The sequence below is a fragment of the Protopterus annectens genome, chromosome 13.part0 (assembly GCF_019279795.1).
Source record: "Protopterus annectens isolate FY-2018-M chromosome 13.part0, PAN1.0, whole genome shotgun sequence".
Taxonomy (NCBI): domain Eukaryota; kingdom Metazoa; phylum Chordata; order Ceratodontiformes; family Protopteridae; genus Protopterus; species Protopterus annectens.
The window spans coordinates 1,132,819,194-1,132,843,534 of NC_056747.1; the positions used below are offsets into that span (position 1 = coordinate 1,132,819,194).

General features: G+C 40.0%; 1 protein-coding gene across 1 annotated transcript; it reads left to right on the forward strand.

Annotated features, from left to right (window-relative positions):
* Positions 1-559: 559 nt before the first annotated feature.
* FAM187A (family with sequence similarity 187 member A) lies at positions 560-1,795 on the forward strand. The gene has a single exon (XM_044054950.1). The coding sequence runs from the start codon at positions 560-562 to the stop codon at positions 1,793-1,795; it is 1,236 nt and encodes a 411-aa protein (XP_043910885.1).
* Positions 1,796-24,341: the final 22,546 nt, after the last annotated feature.

Here is a 24,341-nt window from a genome sequence, read left to right on the forward strand (position 1 = left end):
CTCTTGTGTTTAGGTAGCTTGAACCTGTTAAAAGACATAGAGTTCTGAGTCAGTGACATTAAAGTAAGCAATACTGCTGCTAAGGAGTACCTAGCATTCCATTCAGGGAGGAAGCTGACTTGATCCTAAAAAGGCAAGCCTTGCACAGCACCTGGTCACCATCAAAGATGGGACATTTAATAAAAGAAACATTCAAGATGTCGTAGTGATGATCTATCTCATCTTATCTCTGCCTGTTCCCATCAATAATGGCTATGGCTAGATGGAACAACAAGAACGAAAGGGTTAGTAAGACAATGGAATTTAGTGGGATGTTAAAGGACACATTTATTGTCTCTGGTCCTTAAAATGCTGCTGTATTATATTAGTAGAAGAATATTTAATTGTACTGGTTGGTACTTTTAATTTGAAAATGAATTAATAATTAAACCAGATGGCTAAATGTGAGAGGAAGTATTTTGATATATAGGGAGCCTCTATTACTGTGTAATGATTTTTTTTCACTCTTTTTCATTTCAGTTGTTAGAAGATAAAGCCTGCAAACAAAATATTAGGCACAATGAAAATTATTTCTATTGTGGCTTTTCTGTCCTTTTTATCAATGAGCTTTAACTATGAAATTGCAGAAGAAGAATCAGTCTTTGAAAAAATGGTTTGTCCAGCATTTTTGGTGTTTGAAAATGTTGCATATTTAGCAGACATGACATTTGAGTTGCCATGTAACTGTAAACCCGAAGAAGTGAATTCGGTTGTCTGGTATTTCCAGAAAGACCTAGGACACAATGAAACCCGTGTCCTGACTGATTTTAATGGCACCAAAATTATAGACTCTAGCGATATAAAAACTGGAAGTGATATTATGAATCGCTTTGCTATCCGGATGTTCAGTCTCATCATTTTTCAATCTCAGGTTGAGGATTCGGGACACTATATTTGCGGTTCAGCAAAGGGCGACTTTTTCTACGGCTATGACATTGATGTGCAACCGTCAGAGGGAGCTCATCTAGCGTTCATAGATATTGATCAGAAACCTCTCAGTGATATGGAAACAGCTACATATAAAATTTTCTCTTCTTTCTGGGCTTGGGGCAAATGTGATCGATGTGACATCCGAGGGGAGCAAACACGGATTGGACTATGTTATTTTAAGAGTCAGTATCTTTTTACAAGGTATCGTACACCCATGCCACATGTTGTGTCTTGTGGTTCTGCTGCAATCCCTAGACGATTTAGAGGAATTCTTAACGTCAGGAAGACAGAAGTAGTAGTGAGAAGCTGTTATGAGCCATGTCCCAAAACACCTTCTCCTCTTGAGGGAAAACATTCAATATTTGAAGTTGTCTCTGCCCTCGAAGAAAAGCAATTAAATCTTGCTGTTCCCATTCAGTACTATTCACACCCACTGGGCTATCCACTGACACTCATGTGTCCAGGTACCCGTCCAGAACATTCTGTTGCTTGGGACAAATCCACTTTTCAATTATATCGAAGCCAATACATGGCTGGGGTGAACAAGTCAATGAGAGTCTTCATTGACCATGGTAACCACCTACGTTTTAAGTACATTGAACATGATGACAAAGGGATTTACTACTGCTGGCAACAAGGTAAAAAAGTAGCTGGATTTCGGCTGTCTATTAGTTACAGAAGTAAACGAGCTCGCAAGTTTTCTGACCCAGAGACTCAATTTGCCTTTAAAACAGTTCTTACTTCCTACATTTTTATAACAGCTATTTTTATTGTTCTGCATTTGCTGAAATGTGTACGCTATTTTTTTAAAATTCCACACAACTGACACTTTAGTGATCTGTGATAATATGAACAAATGCTAGAACTGAATACTATACAGCAAAGGGTGCCTTTTTTAATAGTCTATGTAAATAGGGAATACGAATATTGTTAAATTAGTATGCATGGTCTACTTTAATTTATATGCTCATTTGTATAGTGTTTAATTCTGATGTTTGTATCACTGTGCTTTTCATTTGAGTTATTTAAGACCTGAGGGAGGATGTTTTTTTTTGTCCAAAACTTTGTCAGTTTTAAAGTCAATTAAATAAATATATTTATTTGGGATATCCTGCCAGATTATTTTATATTAGTCCTTTTTTCAATAGTTAAGAAAGAACTGATTTCTATTATTTTCAAACATCTGAACATTCTAGAGAGGCAGTCTAGAACACAGATGAGAATAACAAAATAAAATAAAATAAAATAAAATGCAAAGCATCCTAAATTAATTTAATAGCTACTGGTGTTTAAAAAAATATGGCAAGCTCTGCCTCCTCTGTTGACTTAACACTCAGGCAGGCTGTTCTCTCTCCCCAATAATCTCTGCACAGTATTACTTGTAGGGTTGGGGATGGCTTAATGGTTAAGGTGTTTACCTCACAGATACAAGGTACAGGGTTCTAGGGTTAAACTGGCCCACAAGAGCAGCTTGCCTATATAGTACTTACATTACAATCCAATAACCTTATTTTGCAGCCTCCCTCACAGTGCAGGGCAATTGCATCAACTGTCTGCAGAGCAGATAACTGATTCTTTAAGGTATTGTGATGTGTAAATATATATATATATATATATATATATGTGTGCGTGTGTGCGTGCGTGTGCGTGTATGTGCGTACATGTGTGTATGTGTGTATATATATATATATATATATATATATTTTTTATTTTTATTTTTTATTTATCATTTGTTAACCGGGAAAGTCCGACTTGGAACAAAGCCAATTTTCAGCGGAGGCCCGGGGAGAAAGGCTCCAGATGCATGTCTTTGTAATGTGGGAGGAAACTGGAGCACCCGGAGGAAACCCACACGAATGCAGGGAGGACATGCAGACTCCACACAGAAGGCACCCTAGCCGAGAATCGAACCAGAGAACCTCTTGCTGTGAGGTGACAACGCTACCGCTGCACCACTGCGCCGTCCTATATATATATGCAATAAATCAAAAACTGCTACCCAAATGTGAGAACTCCTATATAAAAATACGAAAACAATAGTACAAAAAACCAGGAGTGCAAAGCACAATGCAATATTGGCTTGAAGAAGCCCAGTCGGGTGAACGCACTTGCCATTTCTTATTTATTTGTTGAATAAATGTATCTTTTGCATCGAATGAGGATTACCTTGTGCCTACATATGTGAGACTGTATTTATTAATCGGTGAAGTGGAAACTGCCTGTCTTGTACTTTGGCTCAGCCTGGTGAAGTGTATACTGCTTGCTGTGCGTTTGGTTCAGTATGGAGATTAGTCTGTATGGATCCTGTTCTGTCGCTTTGCACTCCTGGTTTTTTGTACTATATATATATATATATATTTTTTTTTTTTGTGTGTGTGCCCACTCTGCTTAAGTGATCTCATGTTTGTCTCGCCTTGTGTAATTTGTGTAATTCCTGGTCCTTTTAACAGTTTTCTGGTTTCAAAATACTGTTTCTTCATTTTTAATAAACAACAGAGACCCCCCCAGATGCAGTCTTTGTTGCAGATCTTTGAAGTAACAGTTTTTTGACTGTATACAGAAATTATTAAAAAAAAAAATATCTGTTTAAAGTTCAAACATAGTGTTTTACCTTGTTTTTAAAAGAAAATGTGGAAATACATGTAATTTTGGTTAATAGTCACTCGTTTGAGCATTATTATCTGCAGTTGTTTGTGCAGAGCTGTTTGAGGCAGCATTTACTCATTTTGTATCACTCCATTAATGGGGGTGTGGGAGTGGGTCATACTTTAATGTGTGATCTATAATTTTTACCTTCTAGAGTGTGAGACAGGCTTTTCATTGTTGTTACAGATTAGTCTTTCACTGAGGTGAGGAGCAATACAGTTACAGGGTGGGTGGGTGGAGTGCTGGAGGCTTCTCCTTTTAAAAACACTTTTACTGTGTTGTTAACCTGTATCCTTTTCTTGTAACTATAGTAACTTGCATACCTGGGCTTCATTACATAGTGTATTAGAGTGGACAGTTGCATCAGACCACTGCTGAGCAATTGTGTTATGACCTTGACAGCTGTGAATACATGTAGTGAACTCATCTTTATTGTTCTGTGCGTCACTGGAATGGTGAGGTTTACAAAATAAAAATATTCATTAAGGCTGTAGTGTATCTAGTCAACTATTTTTCAACAAAGGAAGATCTGTCATTGCGAGTTTCATCTCTGTTACCAATAGCATTAAGACAACCAGGACTTAAACCAGCACCTAAAACTTTCCTAGAGTACCTTAGCCTCTCCATTTTACCTATTATCTTATGCATGTAGGGACTTCAGCTACCCTTCCATCAACTGGAAAACTATTCAAGTACCAATGTGCAGGCCCAACGCTTTCTGGAATTTATCAATTCCAATGACCTGGACCGGTTCATTCTGACCCCCACTAGAAGATGCAACATCCTTGACCTGGTTATCACCAACATGGGAGACTGTTGCTCCATACCTATAGTCAATTCCTTCCTGGTTAAATCTGACCACAAACTGATCACCGTGGAAATCTCCATCTTACCTACAACCCCTGCTAAGGTGACCACCCTGAAAAACATCTCTAAAGCCGACTTTGGGCTCCTAAAAACAGAGGTGGCTAACTTCTCGGCACCCATGCCAATGGAAAATAGCTGCACGACATCAGAATCATACACCAATGCACTGTACGAGCACATACACAAATGCATGGACCTTGCCATACCAAATAGAACTGATACGCTCTCCTCCAAAAAAGGAAGCCAATCTGGTGGTCCCCAGCCATCAATAAACTCTGCAATAGGAGGAAAAAACTGTTACAGAAAAAAATAAAGTCACAAGACTGGAAAACCTCCCTTATCAGTCTCAATAAAAAGCTGAGATCCCTTATCAAATCCTCTAAAGCCTACTAAGAAGGCAGAATTGTGGCTGACACCAAAAACAACCACAAAGCCTTCTATAGGTATATCAAAAACCTCCAAGGCAATACCCAGATTTGCTCTGATTTATTGCACAATGGTACCTCCTGTACTGAACCAACAGATATAGCCAACATACTAGCCAACTGATCTTGTGACTGTCTCTCCATGTGTTGGCTATTATCAAGCCATTTGCCAGACAAAAGTCTAGAATGGCTTCCATTCCTGTCATGGTTTTAGAAACCTGAAAGACTTGGAGAAATTAAAAAAAAGCTAGAAGATACAGCAAACTTAATGGCTGACAAATTCACCTCCAACTTTACCCCCCCCCCCCCCTCAAACTTCCCTCAAGAAATTCTATGATAATTCTTTCCATAGCTTTGTATATGAGACTAGTGAGAGTTATGGGTCTGTGGTTTCCAGGCCCTGTAGATGGCCCACCATTGTGCAGAGGAATGACTGTTCTCTATTCATAAGACATGAAGTCTGTTTGGAGGCTTTAGTTAAATAGCAATTCCAGAGGTCCTGATAAGTCATGTTTCTTGCTATTTAGAAGGCATCCTGGGATATTGCCTGGGCCCATTGATGCAGTGTTCTTGGCTTTAGAGAGAGCATTAAGGACCTGTTCCCCAGTGATGACAGGGTATATTTGATGGTATTTCTTGAGGGAAGTTTGAGGGAGGAGGGAGGGGTACAGTTGGACCTGAATTTGTTAGTCATTAGGTTTTCTGTATCTTCTGGCTTTTTTAATTTCTCCAAGTCTTTTGGGTTTCTAAAACCATGAAGGGAATGGAGCCCATTCCTAAGTCAAGGTATTATTAAAGTTCATGAAATCAGTATTGTTTCAGTCTTTGTTGTTAGCCAGAAGTGCCTTTCGCAGCACCCTTCTGCAATTCATATGGAGTTACATGTATCGGTAACATATCTAAATACGATTGTAAATTCTTTTTTATAAGACCAGTTGCTCCTACTACTACTGGAACTGTCTGGGTATCTTTCTTCCACATTGCCCTCATTTCTGCCTGCAAATCCTAGTACTTTATGACTTAGTGTTTCTCTGTATGTAAGACACTGTAGTCACTGGGTGTAGCGATTTCAATAATCAATGCTGCTTTTGTTTTCTTTTTATGGACTACTATATCTGGTTTTCTTGCATCTATTTTTTGAACTGTTGGTAATGGATAATCCCATGTGATGTAAACGTCATCATTTTCTGTGATGCTTTGTGGCTCATATTTCCAGTGTTTTTCAGCTACTTCAATATTATAATGTTTGCACAATCCCCAATGCAACAATCTTGCTACATTATTATACCTTTCAGTATATGGTCCTTCTGCCATTAGTATATCACAACAATCAACAAGATGTGTGACTGTTTCCACTTCTGTTTTACAAAATCTACATTTGTCTGTTTTTCCCACAAGTTCAATGGACTTTGTAAACCAATGTGTACATAATCCACTATCTTGAGCCACCAATATTAACCTTTCATCTTTTGGGTTAAATTCACCTCTCCTTAACCATTCCTGCATTCGATTTTGATCAACATGAGGTTGTTCTAAGAGTTTCCTATATTTGCAACTATATTTATGCATTTTCCAAATTTCTTGCCTTCTCATCTGATCCTTCACCTTATATGCTTTCTTCTGTTTTTTTTTGGCACATTCAGTTACTACCTGATTTTTTTCTACTTCTGGTTTTATTTCCATTCCTGCTTGATGCCGGTATGCTTCTGTTAAACTAAGTAGGGAAGTCATCTTAGACTTGTTCTCCTCATGTTTCAAAACTCTCACTACATTTGGGTCTTGTGAGGTCAGCAGATATGTATGCATTCCCACTTGCGCAGATCTATACATGTAATCCATTCTGAGGAGGCCCAAACCTCCTTCAGAATGGGAAATATGTAGTCTTGGTATGCACTATTTTTTATAAATGATTTGATGAGCATGAAGCATCCTTCTTGTTTTCCTGTCCAAACTATCCAGCACCTTTTGGGGCCAGTCAGTCACTCCAAAACTGTAAGTTAGGACAGGAAGAACAAATTGGTTTATAGCTTGGACTTTGTTCCTAGATGTCAATGCTGTTTTTACTATTAATTCATGCCTTCTAAAATATTCCTTACTGAGATTTTATTTGCATTTGTTCATGTTTTATTGTTGATCTTTCACCAATTCCCAGATATTTATACACACCCTCTTGCTCAAGTTCTTTTATATCACATTCCTGTCCCAAACTGATGTTTTCTTGGTGTCGCAGCTTTTCTGCTTTAAAGGATGCTTTTGCACATTTATCAAGACCAACTGATGTTCTTATATCATCTAAAAAAGTTTTGACCATTTGCAGTTGTGCTTTCAGTTCCTCATCTGATGAACTATACAGTTTTAAATCATCTACAAAAAGGAAGATAAGAAGTTTTTACACTTTGTTGTTTTCTGGGAGCCAAATTATTGCCATAACCTTATCTATTAAGTATACAGCGTAATGGGTTAAGGACAAGACAAAAGAGCAGTGGTGAAGGAGAGTCACCCTGGAATATCCCCCTTTGAGTTTTATCCATAGAATAATAATTTGTTTGGCTGGCTCATTATAGGTGGCTCCATTTACAATGAGCTCTGCACCCAATTGTGTATTCCTGTTGTGGACATAGCTAAAAAATGGCTTGTAGTTTGCTTTTGGCCTGGGAGGTCAAATTTACCTCAAATTTGGCTTTGGTAGACTTTATTTGTCCTCTGAGTTGTTTTACTTTGACAAGCATGATTTTATTCTTCTGGGTGCTGCACCTCCTAAGTTTGCCATGATTTTCCTCCTTCTGCTATACAGCCTATTACTTTTGTGATTCCACCAAGGTGGCTTGTTTTTTTGAGTTAGTTCTGTACTTCTTCTTGGTGGGTATAGCTGCCTCTATACAGCCATTAACATGCTTGTATAGGGTGTCTGTGAACAGTTCTGCATGAGGGCTTGAAATTTTGATAAGTTATCAGTTAACAGCAGGAAGTTAGCCTTAGAGTAGTTCTTGAATATTCCAGAGTTAGCTGGAGTTCCAGGTTTTATTTTTACTTCAGAGGAGACCATTTTGTGATCTGATTTTACCAGAGAAGCTATTACACTAGGAGGTATGCAGCACTCTCCCGTATTAGTGAGGACCAGATCCAGTATGGCTGCACTGCTGGTTGGTGTATTGGCAATCTGGTCCAAAGAGTTTGTGTTTACAAAATCCAGGAATCTCTGTGCCTGTATGCTTGGTGTAATAAAGGATTCCCAGTTAATAGTGGGGTAATTAAAGTCACCCATGACTATGGCATTGGGTTGGATGGTGAGTGTTTCCAGTAAGTTTAAATACTTGATATTAGTTTTCTTTGTCATGGAGGGGGCTCCTATAAGCTTGCAAGGGAGTGGTACTGGATTTGGCTAATGGTGATTTGACCATGGAGAAGATCAAGTGCTCGTCCTTCTTGACCAGCCTTGAGGCATATTTATTTTTAATGTAAATCGAGACACCTCCACCTTTAGTTCCTGTCTGTGTAGTACCTGGTCTAAATGTGTGGAAGGCATTATAACCATGCACTGTCGGTGTGCTCCCTGCAGCTGTAAACCATGTCTTGGTGACCGCACTGACGTCAGCATTCTCTGTGGTGAAGAGAGCTTCAAGTGTCTGGAATTTTTGTTTAGATTCCTAGCATTGAGCTTCAATACCTTTAGATTTTCTTGGTTTTGATTTGCTGTATTGGAAGTACTTTCCATTTGGCATTGCTTAAAAAAGGCACTATAGGGGAAGACAATGTTTTAGCTAATATTCGAAAGCCTAGAGGGGAGAGGTACAGACCATCCCTGGAAAAGCAACATGCTCTGTTGACCATCTCCTTCTGTGTTGACAAATATTGCACCCCCTTAGAATGACACCAGAAACTAAACCAATTATTAAAGTTAGCCCTCTTTTGTTCATATTGTGGCATCATCCTTGGAGAAGGTAAAATGATGCCTAGTGCTAGACTCATATCAACCTGGGACACATATTTCAAGAACTCCATGATATCTGTCTTCATATCATTCAGAGAGGTTTATCTCAGGTCATTTACACCCACATGGACTATGGTGGATTCATACTGGTACTTGTGGTCCAATAACCTTAGTGCATGTATAATGTGGGAGCCCCTGATAAGCAACTGACTGTGACTTTCTCCTTACATAGCTTGGTGAGAGGGCCATCAATGTGTCTCAGAATGGAGTCTCAAATGACCAAAATGTTGGATTGTGTGGTGGCTTGCCTTATGGGCTTAGAAGTGGAGGCTCCATGAGATGTGGTTATATGTGTTGATGTAGGTGTTATTTTGAAAGAGTGCATTAAGGGCTTCTGGGGGTATTTGTTATGTGTAGTTCATCTAGGAGGTCTTTGGGGTTTAGGAAAGTTAAATTTAAGTGCCTCAGCATATTTGGGTCTATGTGTCTGCTTTGAATTGTGTGTGATGGGTGCAGCATGTGTACTACTGACAATCTTTTTGACATTAGGAATACTTTTATTTGAGAGCTTTGCCTCCAATGACTTTGTGAAAATGCATCTCTCACATGCCTTATCAGTTTGTTTGAGAATTAACTGGTTGTCAGTAAACATGAGGTAATTTCTACATGTGAAGTTCCTTCACCTCTACATAACAGGCAGTCAGTTTTGGTTCTGGACATTACCATTTGGTCTCATTAGAGCCCTTAGGATGTTTAACAAATAAATGACTCTGATAGGAGCAGCTCTGAGGCAGCAGGTTTGCATTGTCTTTCCTTACTGACTGGCTCATAGCAGCCCCAGTGATGGACAGTGTCACTGCCAACAAGGATTTTCTTCGTCATGAATTAAATTTAGAGGCTCTGCTCACTCTATGACCATAAAGTAGTTCAAATGATAAAAACCTGTGGATTCTTGGGGGACCACTCTGTATAAAAAGAGATGGTTGGACAAGTACTTGCGCTGGTCTTGCTTCAGATGGACTGTGAATGCTATCAATATGGTTTTAAGAGTAGAGTTAAACTTCCCCACCAAACCATTTCTTTGTGGATATTAGAGGTAGTTTTTAACTGTTTCACTCCACAAAATTTCCATACAAAAAAACTTGTTTTTGTGTCTCTCTTTGTGTTTTCTGTGGAAACCCTAACCTGATGAAAATTTCTTAGAGCATTTCCTACCTTTTCTACCTCAGTAGAAGATAAGGTCATCACTTCAGCTTATATAGTAGGATAACCTATATAATTTGCCTGTGGTGCTTGGAGTATTAAGAGGCTCACCAATATTCATGGCTACCTTCTGCAACAGTTCTTCAGTAACAAGTAAAGGTACTAAAGCAGCCTTAGCTTTGTCTCCTGCTTTCCCACCTTTTGGCATTGCTCACATGTCTTACAGTACAATGTCATGTTTTTGCAATAGTGAGCCAAAAAAAAATTGAATAAGCCTCATGCTTGCATGTGTTATGCCTAGATGGCCTGGAAAAGGAATATCATGGGCTATGGCCAGAAGTGTTTAGTATTAGGCCCTTGGGAATACCAACTGCTATATTACTTCTACCTCTCGCTGTTATCTGGGAGTCCATTCTATATGCAATAGAGTTCTGTCCCAGTATATGGAATTCAACTCTCCTTGAGAATCTGAGAGCTCCTTGGCTACCTCCTTCAAATTTTGTAAGATGGGATTTGTGAACTGTTTTTGTAACAATTTTCACTTCATAACCCTCCTCAGTTCCTTGTCTAGTTTCTTTTGAAAAATGTGGCTGAGATTTCATAGTCTCAGAAGTGACTCAGGCTTGGTGCTATTACAAAACCTCTCTTTTGAGCTAGTCACAGTTCCAGTCTCTGCTGGAGTTGTGGACACCATCTGAGTCTTCCTCGATATGCTTCCCCACCTGCTTGTCTCCATGCATGTTTTCATATAACTGCTTTTACATGTGCTACAATATCATCAAAGGAATTTCCTGTTAGGTCTTCTGCAAGGATGTCAACAATGTCCACCTGCTTGTCTCCTGACCCCTGTCCCAGTTCAAATGAACCTTAGCAAATGGCAACTGAAAAGGCCTCAGTCTCATGGAACTAAATGGAGTGGGCTGCCCAGGCAAATAATGCTCCTGTCTAAGAATTGAAGGCTTAACAATAGTTCTGACTGGTGTAGTACCCCTCTTAGCAATAGTTTTTTTTTACCCTCTTCTGGTATAGTTTACAGACATTTGTGGTAGTCTGGAGCAGCTGCAGGATCAAAACAACCTATAACTACCATGATACTACCTCTTTTAGCTCCCTCATATAGCTTTTGTTTCCCCTTCCTGTCTCTGTGAACATCCGGACCATAAATTGCCAACTTATTTGCATTGAAAACATCTAACCCCAGCACCTTAGCATGTGCTGGAATTAGTGTCCTCCCACTTTGCCTGTAGAACCTACCTGCTTACTATTGATTTACCTATACCCATGTGTATTCCCAGGTAAAACCCTCTTGTGCAATTATGCTGGGCTGGCTATATAGAAGTCAGTCTTTTTTCTCATCTCTTCAGTTGAGTTACATTCTCATTTCTCTCTACTTTCACTGGCTTATGTGAGTAATCACAAAACCATCACTTTTGAAATCCCACCCCTTCAGTTATTTAAATTTATTGGCCATCCTACAGTATTTCATAGTACCAAAATACAAAAGTAACCACCCCTTTCAGTCCATCTTGCTGTTTTAAAAATAGTAACTCTCCACTAAACCTTAACTTTTTAAACAGGTAAAACTCAAGTTACCTACTTTCATATCTAACTTCTCTAGTGCACACTGCAGAGTGCATTCTTTTCAATCTTACCTTTAAGCATCCCTGTTACTAGCACTTTCTCTAATACCTAAAAGATCATCTCTACTTGACTCCAAGTAGACTTTTCTCTATCTGTTAAACCTAGCACTTGCTCCTACAGTACTTATTACCTTGATACGGCACTCTTATAGATAGCACCCCAAAAGGCAAACCCCATTTCTCGGTCACCCACGTCCCCGGAATCTCTTTTAAAGTTTTTTGTCTAGTCCTTCTAGCATGTCGAGGGATCAGTTGCTAGTGTCCTCTCCTGCTCAGCTGGTGAACCTGGGAATATTGAGGCAATGTTACAATTGCCTCATGTACACAGACAACCCTCTCCTCCTCCCACAAAACACAAATACATGCGAGAGATGCAACTATACGGCCGAACTGGAGGCTGAGCTCTCTCAACATAGGACTGGCAAGACCAGTCAGGAGGAGAAGGTTACCACACACACTATAGACCCAGTCTCACATAGTACCATCACAACCTCAAATCATACACATAAACACACAAAGACATACTCGGCTCTGATCAAAAATCTACCAAAACAGCAGAGGCCACCAAAGCAGACACCCAAACAACCACCACCTCAGAACACAACACCTGCAACACATAGACCTCACAGTCAGAGTGTCAAACAGTCACAGCCCTTAAGGCCAAACACAATGCCAGACACACTAGTCATTGGTGACTCCATATTCAGACACACTGACGTCCGCTCACCAGACTGAGTAAGGAGAAGGTCACAGTAAGCTGCCTGTCGGGCGCTAGAATCCGCCACATAACGCAAGCACTCAGGTCTCTCAACAGCAGGTACAAATACGACTCAGTCATTGTCCACGCTGGTGTAAACGACCTGAGACGTACCTCCTTGGACTACATGAAAAGAGACATTGAGGAGCTCTCTGATTATGTAGCCCAGGCAGGTATGACCCTGACCTTGAGCAGTATCCTACCTTCACCAAGAATGATGCCACAATACAGAGATAAGATGATCAGCTTTAACAATTGGCTTAAACTCTGGTGTCATTCAAAGGGGATCCAATGTCTGTCTGCCTGGGATGACATGCTGGACAAGCCACGCTGCTTATGAGGGACGGCTTGCACCTGTCACCCTGGGATTCCGGATATTGGCAAAGGCTCTTGCCACCCCATAGTGCCTTTTTAGGCAAGGCTCAAATTCTAAACCTACCACCCTAGAACACAAAAAGGAAAAACTAAGGGTAATGCTGCTCAATGCCAGAAGTCTAAATCTCAAAATGCACGCACTCGAGGCCCTTCTCAGTATGGAGAACATCGATGTCTGTGCAGTGACAGAAACCTGGTTCAAGGCTCCTGAGAGCACCCCAGCACTATCAGGTTTTACCTCTTATCATGCGTTCCGGCCCCAAAATCCGGACAATACCAAGAAAGGAGGGGTATCCATATTCATCAAGGACACCCACACCTCAAGACTGGTGGCAACGCACGATGCATCGGAGACCATCCAGGTGCAATTAACCATAGGCAAGACTGCTCTGCAAATTGTAGCATGTTACAGGCCACCCTCACAAACTCAGGAACCTCACATGGCCTTCCTGAAAACACTAGAGGGATAAATGTATCACCAAACACCATCATACTAGGTGACTTCAATTACCCTAATATAGACTGGGAACACTACTCAAGCCCAAACACCCTAGCCCAAAAGTTCCTGGAATTCATAAACTCAAATGCCATGGAACAACTAGTCACCATCCCCACAAGAGGAGAAAACATACTTGATCTCATCATCACGAACATGGGAGCACAATGTTCAACACCGGAAGTATACCCCTTACTGGTGAGATCAGATCACAAACTAATCTCGCTGGAGGTCCTCATCCCACCCCCACCTGAAATAAAAAAGACCACAGTAAAGAACTTCTCGAAAGCCGACTTCACACTTCTAAAGACTAGTGTGGTCTCCTTTAAGGCCCCGAGCGGCGGAAAACAGTACTCAAGCCGCTGAATCACTTACAAATGCCTTCTACCAGCACCTGCAGGACTGCATGGATAAGGCAATCCCAAGCAAAACAAAGACTCTTTGTACCAAAGGCAAGTGTCCAGTCTGGTGGACCCCAGCCATAAACAAACTCTACAACAAAAGGAGGAAGCTACTACAAGATAGAGCAAAATCCTTAAAAGGTAAGACACCCTTGATCACTATAAGTAAAAACTAAGAGCTCTCATAAAATCATCCAAAGCAAATTTTGAGAGAAAAATAGCTAAAGACTCAAAAGACAATCATAAGGCCTTCTTTAGCTATGTTAGAAACCTGGGAGGAAACTCCCAGATATGCTCAGAACTAGTTCAAAATGATGTGAAGATTACTGATCCTACAGACATTGCCAACATACTGGCTGACAGGTTCAGTGCAAACTCCCCCCCCCCAAAAGGAGAGATATCTATACCAAGCGATTGCAGCCCCCCAAACATCTCCAACGCCCAAGTGAGAACTGCTCTCTCCAAAGCAAAAAACACAGCATCCATGGGACCTGATGGTGTCCCCGGCTGTGTGCTCCACGAACTCAACGAGGAATTAAACCCACAGCTAGGACAGCTGTTTAATCATAGTCTTACCTCTGGATACATTCCCAGGGAGTGGCGCACTGCAACTGTGGTCCCACTTCACAAAGGCGGTGCCTCCACCGACCCTGGAAATTACCGGCCCATTAGCTTGACAAGCCTTATCTGCAAAGCCATGGAGAGGATCATAATGGACCTCATAAATAAAGACATAGGGAATTTGCAGACTTTGGATCCATCCCAGTTTGGCTTTGTCAAAGGCAGATCATGCCTTCTAAACTTGGTTGACTTTTTCGAAACAGTCACCAAAGCCATTGATGAGGGAAAGGCAGTCCATACAGCCTACCTCGATCTGGCGAAGGCCTTCGATACAATACCCCACTCGGGTATCATTGAAAAACTCATCAGCTTAAATGTTAACCCATACATCACAAGATGGGTTGCAAACTGGCTGAGTGACAGAACCCACAGGATCAGAGTTGCTGGCGCCATGTCAGACTCAAAGCCTGTCACAAGTGGTGTACCACAGGGCTCAGTCCTGGGCCCACTCTTGTTTGGCATCTACTTTTCCAAGTACAAGCAAACACAGGAGGGTTATGGCTGACAAAGTTTGCAGATGACTGCAAACTGGGCCATAGTAGAAAACACATCTGACACAGATATCCTTCAGAAGGGTCTCACAAAACGGATAACTGGTGCCAGAGCCATGGCCTAAAGTTAAATGCCAAAAATGCATAGTCATACCCTTCGGGAAAAACAAGGTTACCCCTAGCTACCAAATAGGTGGCAATCCACTGAGCACAGAAGAAGTTATCAGGGACCTGGGGACCCAGGTTGATAGTAGTCTGTCATTCGACACCCATGTAGCTAAAGTAGTTAGGAAGACCTTCTACATTGCCCACCTTATCATGAAGGGATTCTCATCTAGATCAAGGGAGGTCATAGTCTCCCTTTACTCATCACTCATCAGACCAATGATTGAGTACAATGCCCCATTCGGAATGTATCTGACCCGACACTTGCAGCAGCTGGAGAGGCCACAAACGTTCCTCACCAAAAGGATAAAGGGTCTCAAACATCTGTCCTATGCTGCCCGACTGAAAGAACTCCAGCTCTATTCAGTCACATACCGCTTGCTCAGAGGTGACCTTTGCCTAACATACAAGGCCATGTCAAACCCAGATTTGATGAATATGCTTCACCTCAAAAACTCTAGATCCGTCAGAGCCACAAGGGCGGGAGACTTAAACCTCGACACGGCTATTAATAGGACGTGCTGGAGGGATAGATTCTTCACCCAAAGACTCCCTATGCTGTGGAATAAAATCCCGGTATATGTGAGGCAGAGCACCTCGCTGGCCTTGTTCAAGAGAAATCTTGACCAATGGATGGGAGATCGCAGATATACCCCAGGGATTACCTCAGTGTCGCTGCTCGACAGAGGCACAGCAAAATAATGGGTATAGTTCCCCATACTAAAGGGGTGGCGTAAGCCACAAAACTATGGGCTAGGCTTGTAAATGCCCTCGGGCAGATAGCCTAGTATGAACCTATGAACCTATTCCTGGTCTGCCCATAACAGGCCTTAGTGTCATTGGAATTTATTGATAAAACAAAGGTAAACTTTATAGTGGACATAATGTAGCCAGTATTGAAGAATATTTTTTTGTTTTTTTAAATGGAAATTTTTTTTAAGTAGTACAAAGGGGTGGTAATAGGCACAGCTTGCACACCTATCTATGCAAACATTTCATGTGGAAATGGGAATGTGAATATGTCCTTACCTCACTGTTTATAGATAGTTGGACAGGTTATTACAGATTTTTAGATGACATTTGTATCTTATGGAAATATTCAGTTAGTAAAGGCCAGGAATTTATTGATTTTGTAAACTGAATTACCGATTTCCTCCAGTTTGTGTGCTTTCTTACAAATGAGGAGGTTATTTATTTGGACATTACCCTTTATAAGTATGTCAGTGGCTTCAAGTCTAATCTTTATAGGAAGCTTACCATCTCAAATTCTTACCTACATTTTAAAAGTTGTCACCTTACTAGACAGAAAATGAACCTGGTTAAGGGACAGCTGGTTTAAAAAGGGAGATATTTTCAGCAATATGTTTCTACAGTGAGGATATCCTATTAATGTAATGAATAAATTGAAGGATTAATTTATAAAGGGTAGAAGTCACATGCCAAGTGTATTGATGAGTGATGTGATTGATTCTAAGGAAGTGAATATTAACACTGATGAGAAACTAAAATTTGAAAGAGCTATGGTTTTCCAGTTTAGCAGCTCAGTAAGTTCCATTAGAAATACAATGGAAAGGACTGATTTTTTAAAGATGACCCTGAGATTTTAAATACTTTATGTAAACACCCCTACTTTGTATGTAGAAGGGGAAAACCGTATATAAGTTCAAAATAGTTAACAACAAGGAATTAAATGTGAGGAGTTGAACAAACAGGGAACAAGGAGCTATGAAATGTGGAACGTGCAATTATTGTGGTTATATTTTAGAGGATGACCAGATTGCAGTTCTATATAAAAGATGACCTGTAAAACTGAAGACAGCTACTAATTGTGCAACCTATGGGGTTGCATATATTGCAATTTGCCAGACTGCTGCTGTTATACAGGGAAGACTGCAAATCTACTAAGAAAAGGAATATATGAACATGCATATACTATATCAAAATGTAACATAAACAATGCCCTGTATAGGCACAGATAACATTGCAATGATAAAACACATATTAAGTTTAAATTTGGGATAATTAAGAAGGTAGAAAATGATTTGAGAGGTGGAGCATGGGAAAATCAGATTTAATTCATAGAAATTTTATGGCAGCTAAGATTAAATGCCACAATATGGCCAGGTCTGAATGACCATCTCTCCATCTGAAGTGTTTTAAAGCTACATGCTGCCAAACCATAGAAGGGTAATAAAACAAAACCAAGTTCTTTTATTTTAGTTTTTATTCCATTTTAGACCAAATTGCTCTATTTACTATTAAATAAAGCTATTTAAGTTTTACATTTATTAAATACATTAAATAAATTATTTAACAATATATGTATTAGTATTTATCATTTCAGGGGTGAATTTTTGGTTTTATGTTAAATAATTTTCCTGGACTTTTTAACTTCTGCCTTTTTTAACCTGTGCTGTCTTTTTAACTTTTACCTTTTTATGACTATAAAATGATTTTTTATAATGTTGAATCCTATATAACTGTTACATTGTTTTATATATATATATATATATATATATATATAATTGATTAGATATATTATTGTTCAGTTCTCTTATGAAATGTAAGGATTTAAGCATCTCAGCAAGAGATGGCTTTTATGTTTGTTTTTAAGCATTTGCCACTATATAGTGTTTTTAAAATAGTTTGTCTTTAAATTGTATTAAAGTGTAATAAGTATTGTGATTTAAGAAAACAGTTTGATTGATGCATGCATTTTGAAATGCACATATTAAGTGGTGATGTGTTAAACTGAACTTTAGTTCTGATGAAGTCCAAAGGAATTTGGTTGACAGCGCTCAACTAAAGTATAATAAAGTTTTTACACTTGATTTTTTTTTCTGGTTTGTGTTTTGTTTTCGCTGATCCTTCTGGTATATTGCTCTGTGGTTTGTTACAAGTTTCTTTCAGTGTATGTTTTTGGATTGTTGGACTGCCCATAAGATCCTCATAACCTTAAACAAAGTATTGAGTGATTGCTCCCACATCAGAAGGACTCGCAGCATTTCCAGTGCGGTAATTTGAGATCGATTTACTTACCTAAGAAAATAAGTGCTTATTTCTACAGGTAAGTCACTGATAATCTTTTCATTATCGTCTACATTCAATAACATTTTTTCTATGAGTTTCAGGTGTGAAAACATTCTAAAAGGACGCACTTTACAATGATAGATACCGTATAAAAAGTAGCTAATAATATGTGTAAATTTACCCAACGAAACCAAAAACCTATGAGTATCCCAATCTACTGACAACTGATTCAGCAAACAGTATTATATTGAGGTAGTCATTCAGAAACAGTTTTCAATGACACTGGAGGTTTCTCAGCTCTCCATTGCTGCATGGTCTTTGATCTGGATCGTGTAAATTTGGGGATACTAGGTGTCACTCCCACATAGGGGATGCAGGGGGACTTGCGAAAATGCTTTTCTTTGATGTTTGTTGAAAGTGATTTCATCAGATTCACTTATTTCTGTTGGCTTTTACTTAGAATGATATCAGTGGATTGACATGATTCGAAAAAGCTCACCTGTTGGCCTTTGGTCAGTTTGAGTCTGATTGTACAGTCTTTCAAATGCCTGACTAAAATTATCAAATATATTTCCTTCTTTAGACTGAGGAAGTAATTTCGTAATGATCTTAGCATCAAGAGCTGATTTTCCCCTTTATTACTCAAGCATATCATATGAATGGTCATGAGTTCCCTCTTAGGCTGGTGCTCCTTCCCTCTTTCTGTGGTTTCATGCTGATTCTGCTCTTGTTCTATTTCTGTCTGTCATACCCCATGCATCTCACCTCCATCTCCAATTCCAGACTCTTTAATTCAAGTTGAATTTTACGATCATCTGAGAGCTCACTGGGTGGTCCTTTAGCTGCATGCTGCACCCATCCAGCCCCTGCAACACCTTACTTATGTGTGCTAACCCCAATCCTAGAAATGCAGTCATGTTACTGAAGGCTTTTATGAGGAATGCCATTGAGTCTAATATGAATTGCCAAAAACATTTTCATTGATCCTTAAGGTTGCACTTTTCTTCACTGCTGTGCGACCTCAGAGTTGGTATATATAAGTTGGGGAGATGTGGGGATCACCACCCACATTTTGGATGAAGGAAGGCTTGCGCTACTGCAAAAAAATATAAATAAATAAAACTTTTTGTGAACATTGATGAAAGTGTGTTTTTATTTTTGATTGAACAGCATTCAGTGTAAATGCCTTTGGCCTATCAACATGGAATCCTAATTATAACCCTAATGCTGCCCCCTACCCAGTCCTTTACATTACCTTACAAAAAAATCCCTAATAGTACCACTGCACAAGACAATAGTACCCAGTATGTGTATACTGGCATACATTTACAGCACTAAAGCTATCCCCTTACCTAGCCCTTACTATAACGCTAACCTGCAAACACTAACTCATAGACTTCAACTCTTAATGCTGAAACTTTTGCTTTATCCCAAGGTTTTGGCTGTAACACACACAGCCACTGACTGTAATACCCCCAAACAAATTGAACAGTCCACATTCATTTGTTTGATAAACTCAGAACTTTACAAGTAGTGATGTTGATAAAAAACACTGCAGTACACTTTATCATCAGCACATCTGGTTAACAAATTGAACTGTTATCTATATCTATAACTATGTAAAACAGCTGACACATTTGGATTTTCTCAAATCAGCAGTTTGAGCTGAGTTTGCTCAATAAAAACAGCAATGCAGAGCTGAAATTTTTTAAAGTCCATGCACAATAAAAAGTCTCTTGTAGTCACATCTCACTTACTCCAGAGTTCTCCATGGCACAAATAGGAGTTTAAGTAGTCTCAGTTTAAATGAATATTGCAATACCTCTAGTGTAGATAAAAAAATTAAAATGAAATACATTCTTTACTCCCATGTCAGATGTAAATATCAGGAGGATTCTCCTCTGGTTTAACTGATCCTTCTGATTGGTCTGCTACAGAGCTGATACTCTGCTCCACTCACAAACTCTCTTCTCTCCTCTCCTCTCCTCTTCACTTACTCTCGCTCTCTTAAATACACTGAGGTCGCATTGTCTATTCTTTTAACCAGAATATTCTTTTTTCCCTTTAATGGGGGGTAAGCACAATAACCATTGCAGTTTAAACAATGGTAGCATTCTCATTCACCATAGCACAATACGCATCATAAACCCAGTTTTACATTCATTTCATATGAAACCACCACAATATATTACAATATATCTAGATATCTGTGTTTAGCTATCTGTATATATCTAAATTTGTATCTCTATCTATCTATCTATTTATCTATCTATCTATCTATCTATCTATCTATCTATCTATCTATCTATCTATCTGTCTATCGGTTTACACTAAAAACCTGGAAACTGCATCAGCCGACCAGCACATGGTCAAAGTGCAGTTTTCAAGTCGTCAGAATGTCGAACCAAAATGTATCAACTACACTACAGTGAATGGGTAGTGTAGTTGGAGTATTTGGGTTTGATATTGTGCAGGGAGATCACGGTTCAATGAGGAACATTGAATTAGCCCATTTCCTCACTGTAGTGCGATCTTGGAGTTGGTATATTTAACGTGCAGGGCGGGCATAGACACCTGCAAAATAGTAGAATTAACGTACCATTGACTTTAGAGTGTAATGGTACATTAATGTGCATAGCAGGAGGTGAGTGACTTCACCCCCTGCTATGTCGAATACATCGAACCACTGTTGTCGATGTATTAATTTTCGCCTTGGTCTACTTTTTGGCATTTCAGATTCAGCATTTTGGGTCGACATTCTAAATGGTTGACCAAAGTGGATTCAGAATGTGGATAGTAAACCCTATCTATCTACCTATCCATATCTATATTTATATCTATCTATGCACTTTGGGGAGAAGGACTATGTGAGAGGGTTTTTTATCCAGTCACAAAGTGGTTAATCCTTTGACCCTCAGTGGAGTATGTGTGTCTGCCTGACCATACACAGGGTAAAAGGAGGAAAAGCACCAGAAAGAGAGAGGGAGGGAGGGAGAGCAATGAGTCCTGGGGTCTAAGAGATAACGTTTCAGCTGAGGAGCTAAATGGAACATACCAAAGTTCATTTGGTAAGGCTGAAGAGGTGACCAAGAGAAGGTGAGACAGAGTCTCACTGAGCACATAGGTTTGCTGTGAAAACTGATGAACTGCAGCTGGGAATCCTGTAGGATTTGTGCTAATGAAGAATCCTGGGTTACTGGAAGAAAAGACATTGATGTCAGTAAAAGATGTTTGGGAGCAAGAGAAATTAAATGAGTGCATCTTGGTGGACTAAATTTTGCAACTTACCCAAATAGAAAAGGTAGAGTAGAGCTTTTATAAATAAGAAATGTATATTATGTAAAAATACAACTTATATTCTGCTAGAACATACTTTCTTATGTTTAGTAAAGATATGCTTCGTACTTAAAGAAATGTATTTCTGGTGTACATGTGATGGAGTGGATTAAGTACTAGAGTGGAACTTGAACTATGATTCTCTGAAAATAAAAATTCTACACTGGTGATTTTCAGTGGGCAAGAAAGATAGTTTTTGACATAAACTGTGTAGTAGATTTTTGGGAGGCTGCAGTCAATATTCCCCAGTGGTTGATGCAATGCTGCTTTTAAAAGGAAAGCCTGGGACAGTAAGATGGGGTTCAGTCTTGTGTACCACAAGAAAGAAACTTATGGACTGAAAGCCTAGTAAAATGTGCTATGAAGTTACAAACTGCTTGTACTGAAAAATAAAAGATAAGCATTCAGCTTTCCAGGGTGTGACTGATAGCTAAGCTGTTCTGAAAAAAGAGTCTGTATGCCTTTCCCTGACATACCTAAAGCAGACAATCAGACAAAAACAGAAGCCAGACACTAAGATTAAAGGCAAGTTAATGACGATTGCTGCTAAATATTTCTGTCAAAGTGATATACAAGTGAAATTACTGAAATGATAATTAACAAAGCTGTGCATGATGAATTTGCAGAACTGGTTAAAGGAATATGTTCAGAAATTTAGCTGCAGCGCATAGATTGTTTAGGAGCACTGGTGAAAGAAACAGGCTGAGAAATGCTGCTGGTGTACTTCATTGCTGACAATTGTGAACTGAGTGCACAGGATAATGGTGGGAACACTGTGTTTTGAACAGAAGCTTAAATAACGTTGCTCAGATTTGAAAGTGCTAACATACAAATAAAAACCCAGCGATTCAGGTCATAACCTGCTATAGGTCCCCAACCATGTCCCAAGACTCACACTCCACATTCCTAAGCACCCTGGAGAATATTAGGGTCCAACCTAACACTTTCATACTGGGCGACTTCAACTACCCCTCCATTAACTGGAAAAACTACTCATGTACCAATGCACTTGCCCAACATTTCCTGGAATTCATTAATTCCAATGCCCTGGATCAGCTCATTCTTACCGCTACTAGAGGTAGCAACATCCCTGTCCAGGTCATTACTAACTTGGGCGATCATTGCTCTACACCAGTAGTCAACTCCTCCTGGTTAGATTCGACCACAAACTAATCACCTTGGAAATCCACATCCTCACCCCCCCCCAGCACCCACCCCCGCAAAGGTAACCACCATGAAAAACTTCTCCAAAGCTAACTTTGGGCTTCTAAAAGCAGAGGTGGCAAACTTCACTGCATCCATGCAAATGGAGATTAGTTTCATGACAGCTGAATCATGCACTAATGCACTGTACGATCACGTACACAAATGCATGAATCTCGACATACCCAATAGAACCAAGATGCTCTCCTTCAAAAAAAGGAAGTCAATCTGGTAGTCGCCTGCCATAAACAAACTCTACAACAAAAGGTGGAAACTGATGTGGAATAAGGTGAAGTCCCAAGACTAGAAAAACTCCCTTATCAGCCTCAACAAAAAGTTGAGATCCCTCATCAAATCCTCTAAAGCTAGCTATGAAAACAGAATTGCAGCAGATAGTAAAGACAACCACAAGGCCTTCTATAGTTATGTAAAGAATCTCCACAGCAATGCCCAGATTTGCTCTGAGCTACTGCACAATGGTACTTCCTATACCAAGCCAACAGATATTGCCAATATACTGGCCAACAGATTCAGTGCCAACTTTACCCCCCCAAAGGACACAATACCAGTAGATTGCCAGGCACCCAGTATTACTGCTGCACAGGTTAAAACAGCAGTATTGGTCCAAGGCCAAGAACACAGCTTCTAAGGGACCTGACAATATCCCTGGCTCTGTTCTACATGAACTACAGAGTGAACTGGCACCACACCTGTGTGCCCTGTTTAATCACAGCCTCACCTCAGGCTTTGTCCCTACCTAATGGCACACTGCTACAGTCATCCCTCTCCATAAAGGAGGAGCAACTACAGACACTGGGAACTATCGCCCCATTAGCCTGATGAGTCTGATATACAAAGCTATGGAATGCATCATCATGGAACTATTAAACAAGTATATAGGGAATCTCCAAACTGTGGATCCCACACAGTTTGATTTTGCGAAGGGTAGATCATGCCCGCTCCACCAGGTCGACTTCTTTGAGTCAGTCACCAGAGCTGTGGATGAAGGCAAGGTGGTTCATACAGCCTACCCTGATTTGGCCAAGACCTTTGATACCATTCCCCACTCAGGAATCATAGAAAAACTCACTAAGCTAGGCATCAACCCCTATATCACTAGGTGGGTTGCAAACTGGCTCATAGATAGAACCCACAGTGTAAAATTAGCTGACTCCAAATCAGACTGCTGACCAGTCACGAGTGGAGTCCCACAGGGTACGGTCCTGGGTCCTCTCCTGTTTGGTATCTACTTCTCTGAAGTTCAGGCCAACACAAAGGGACTCTGGCTCACAAAGTTCGCAGACGATTGCAAGTTGGGAGCTATTATTAACTTCCCAAGTGATGTTGACATCCTACAGAAAGGCCTCACTGAGACTAACGACTGGTGTCAGAAACATGGCCTTAAGCTCAATGCCAAAAAATGTGTCGTCATCCCCTTTGGGAAAAACCCGGTTCCCATGAATTACCACATCGATGGAAGTCCACTGAACACAGAAGGCATAAGAGATCTGAGCACACAGGTTGACAGCAACCTCTCTTTTGATCCCTACATTACCACTGTGTCACATTGACACATTGAGATGTGCCACATTGCCAAGTCCTTCTACGTGGTACAACTCATTACTAAGGGTTTTGCATCTAGGAAGAAAGAGGTCATTGTCTCACTCTACTCTTCCCTCATTAGGCCAATCATTGAGTACAATGCCCCATTTGGCATGTACCTCACTAGACACCTGCAACAACTGGAGAGGCTGCAAAAGTACCTCACAAAGAGGATCCTGGGCC

Coding starts and splice junctions, on each gene's coding strand:
- FAM187A (XM_044054950.1), top strand. CDS start 560: ATGAAAATTATTTCTATTGTGGCTTTTCTGTCCTTTTTATCAATGAGC.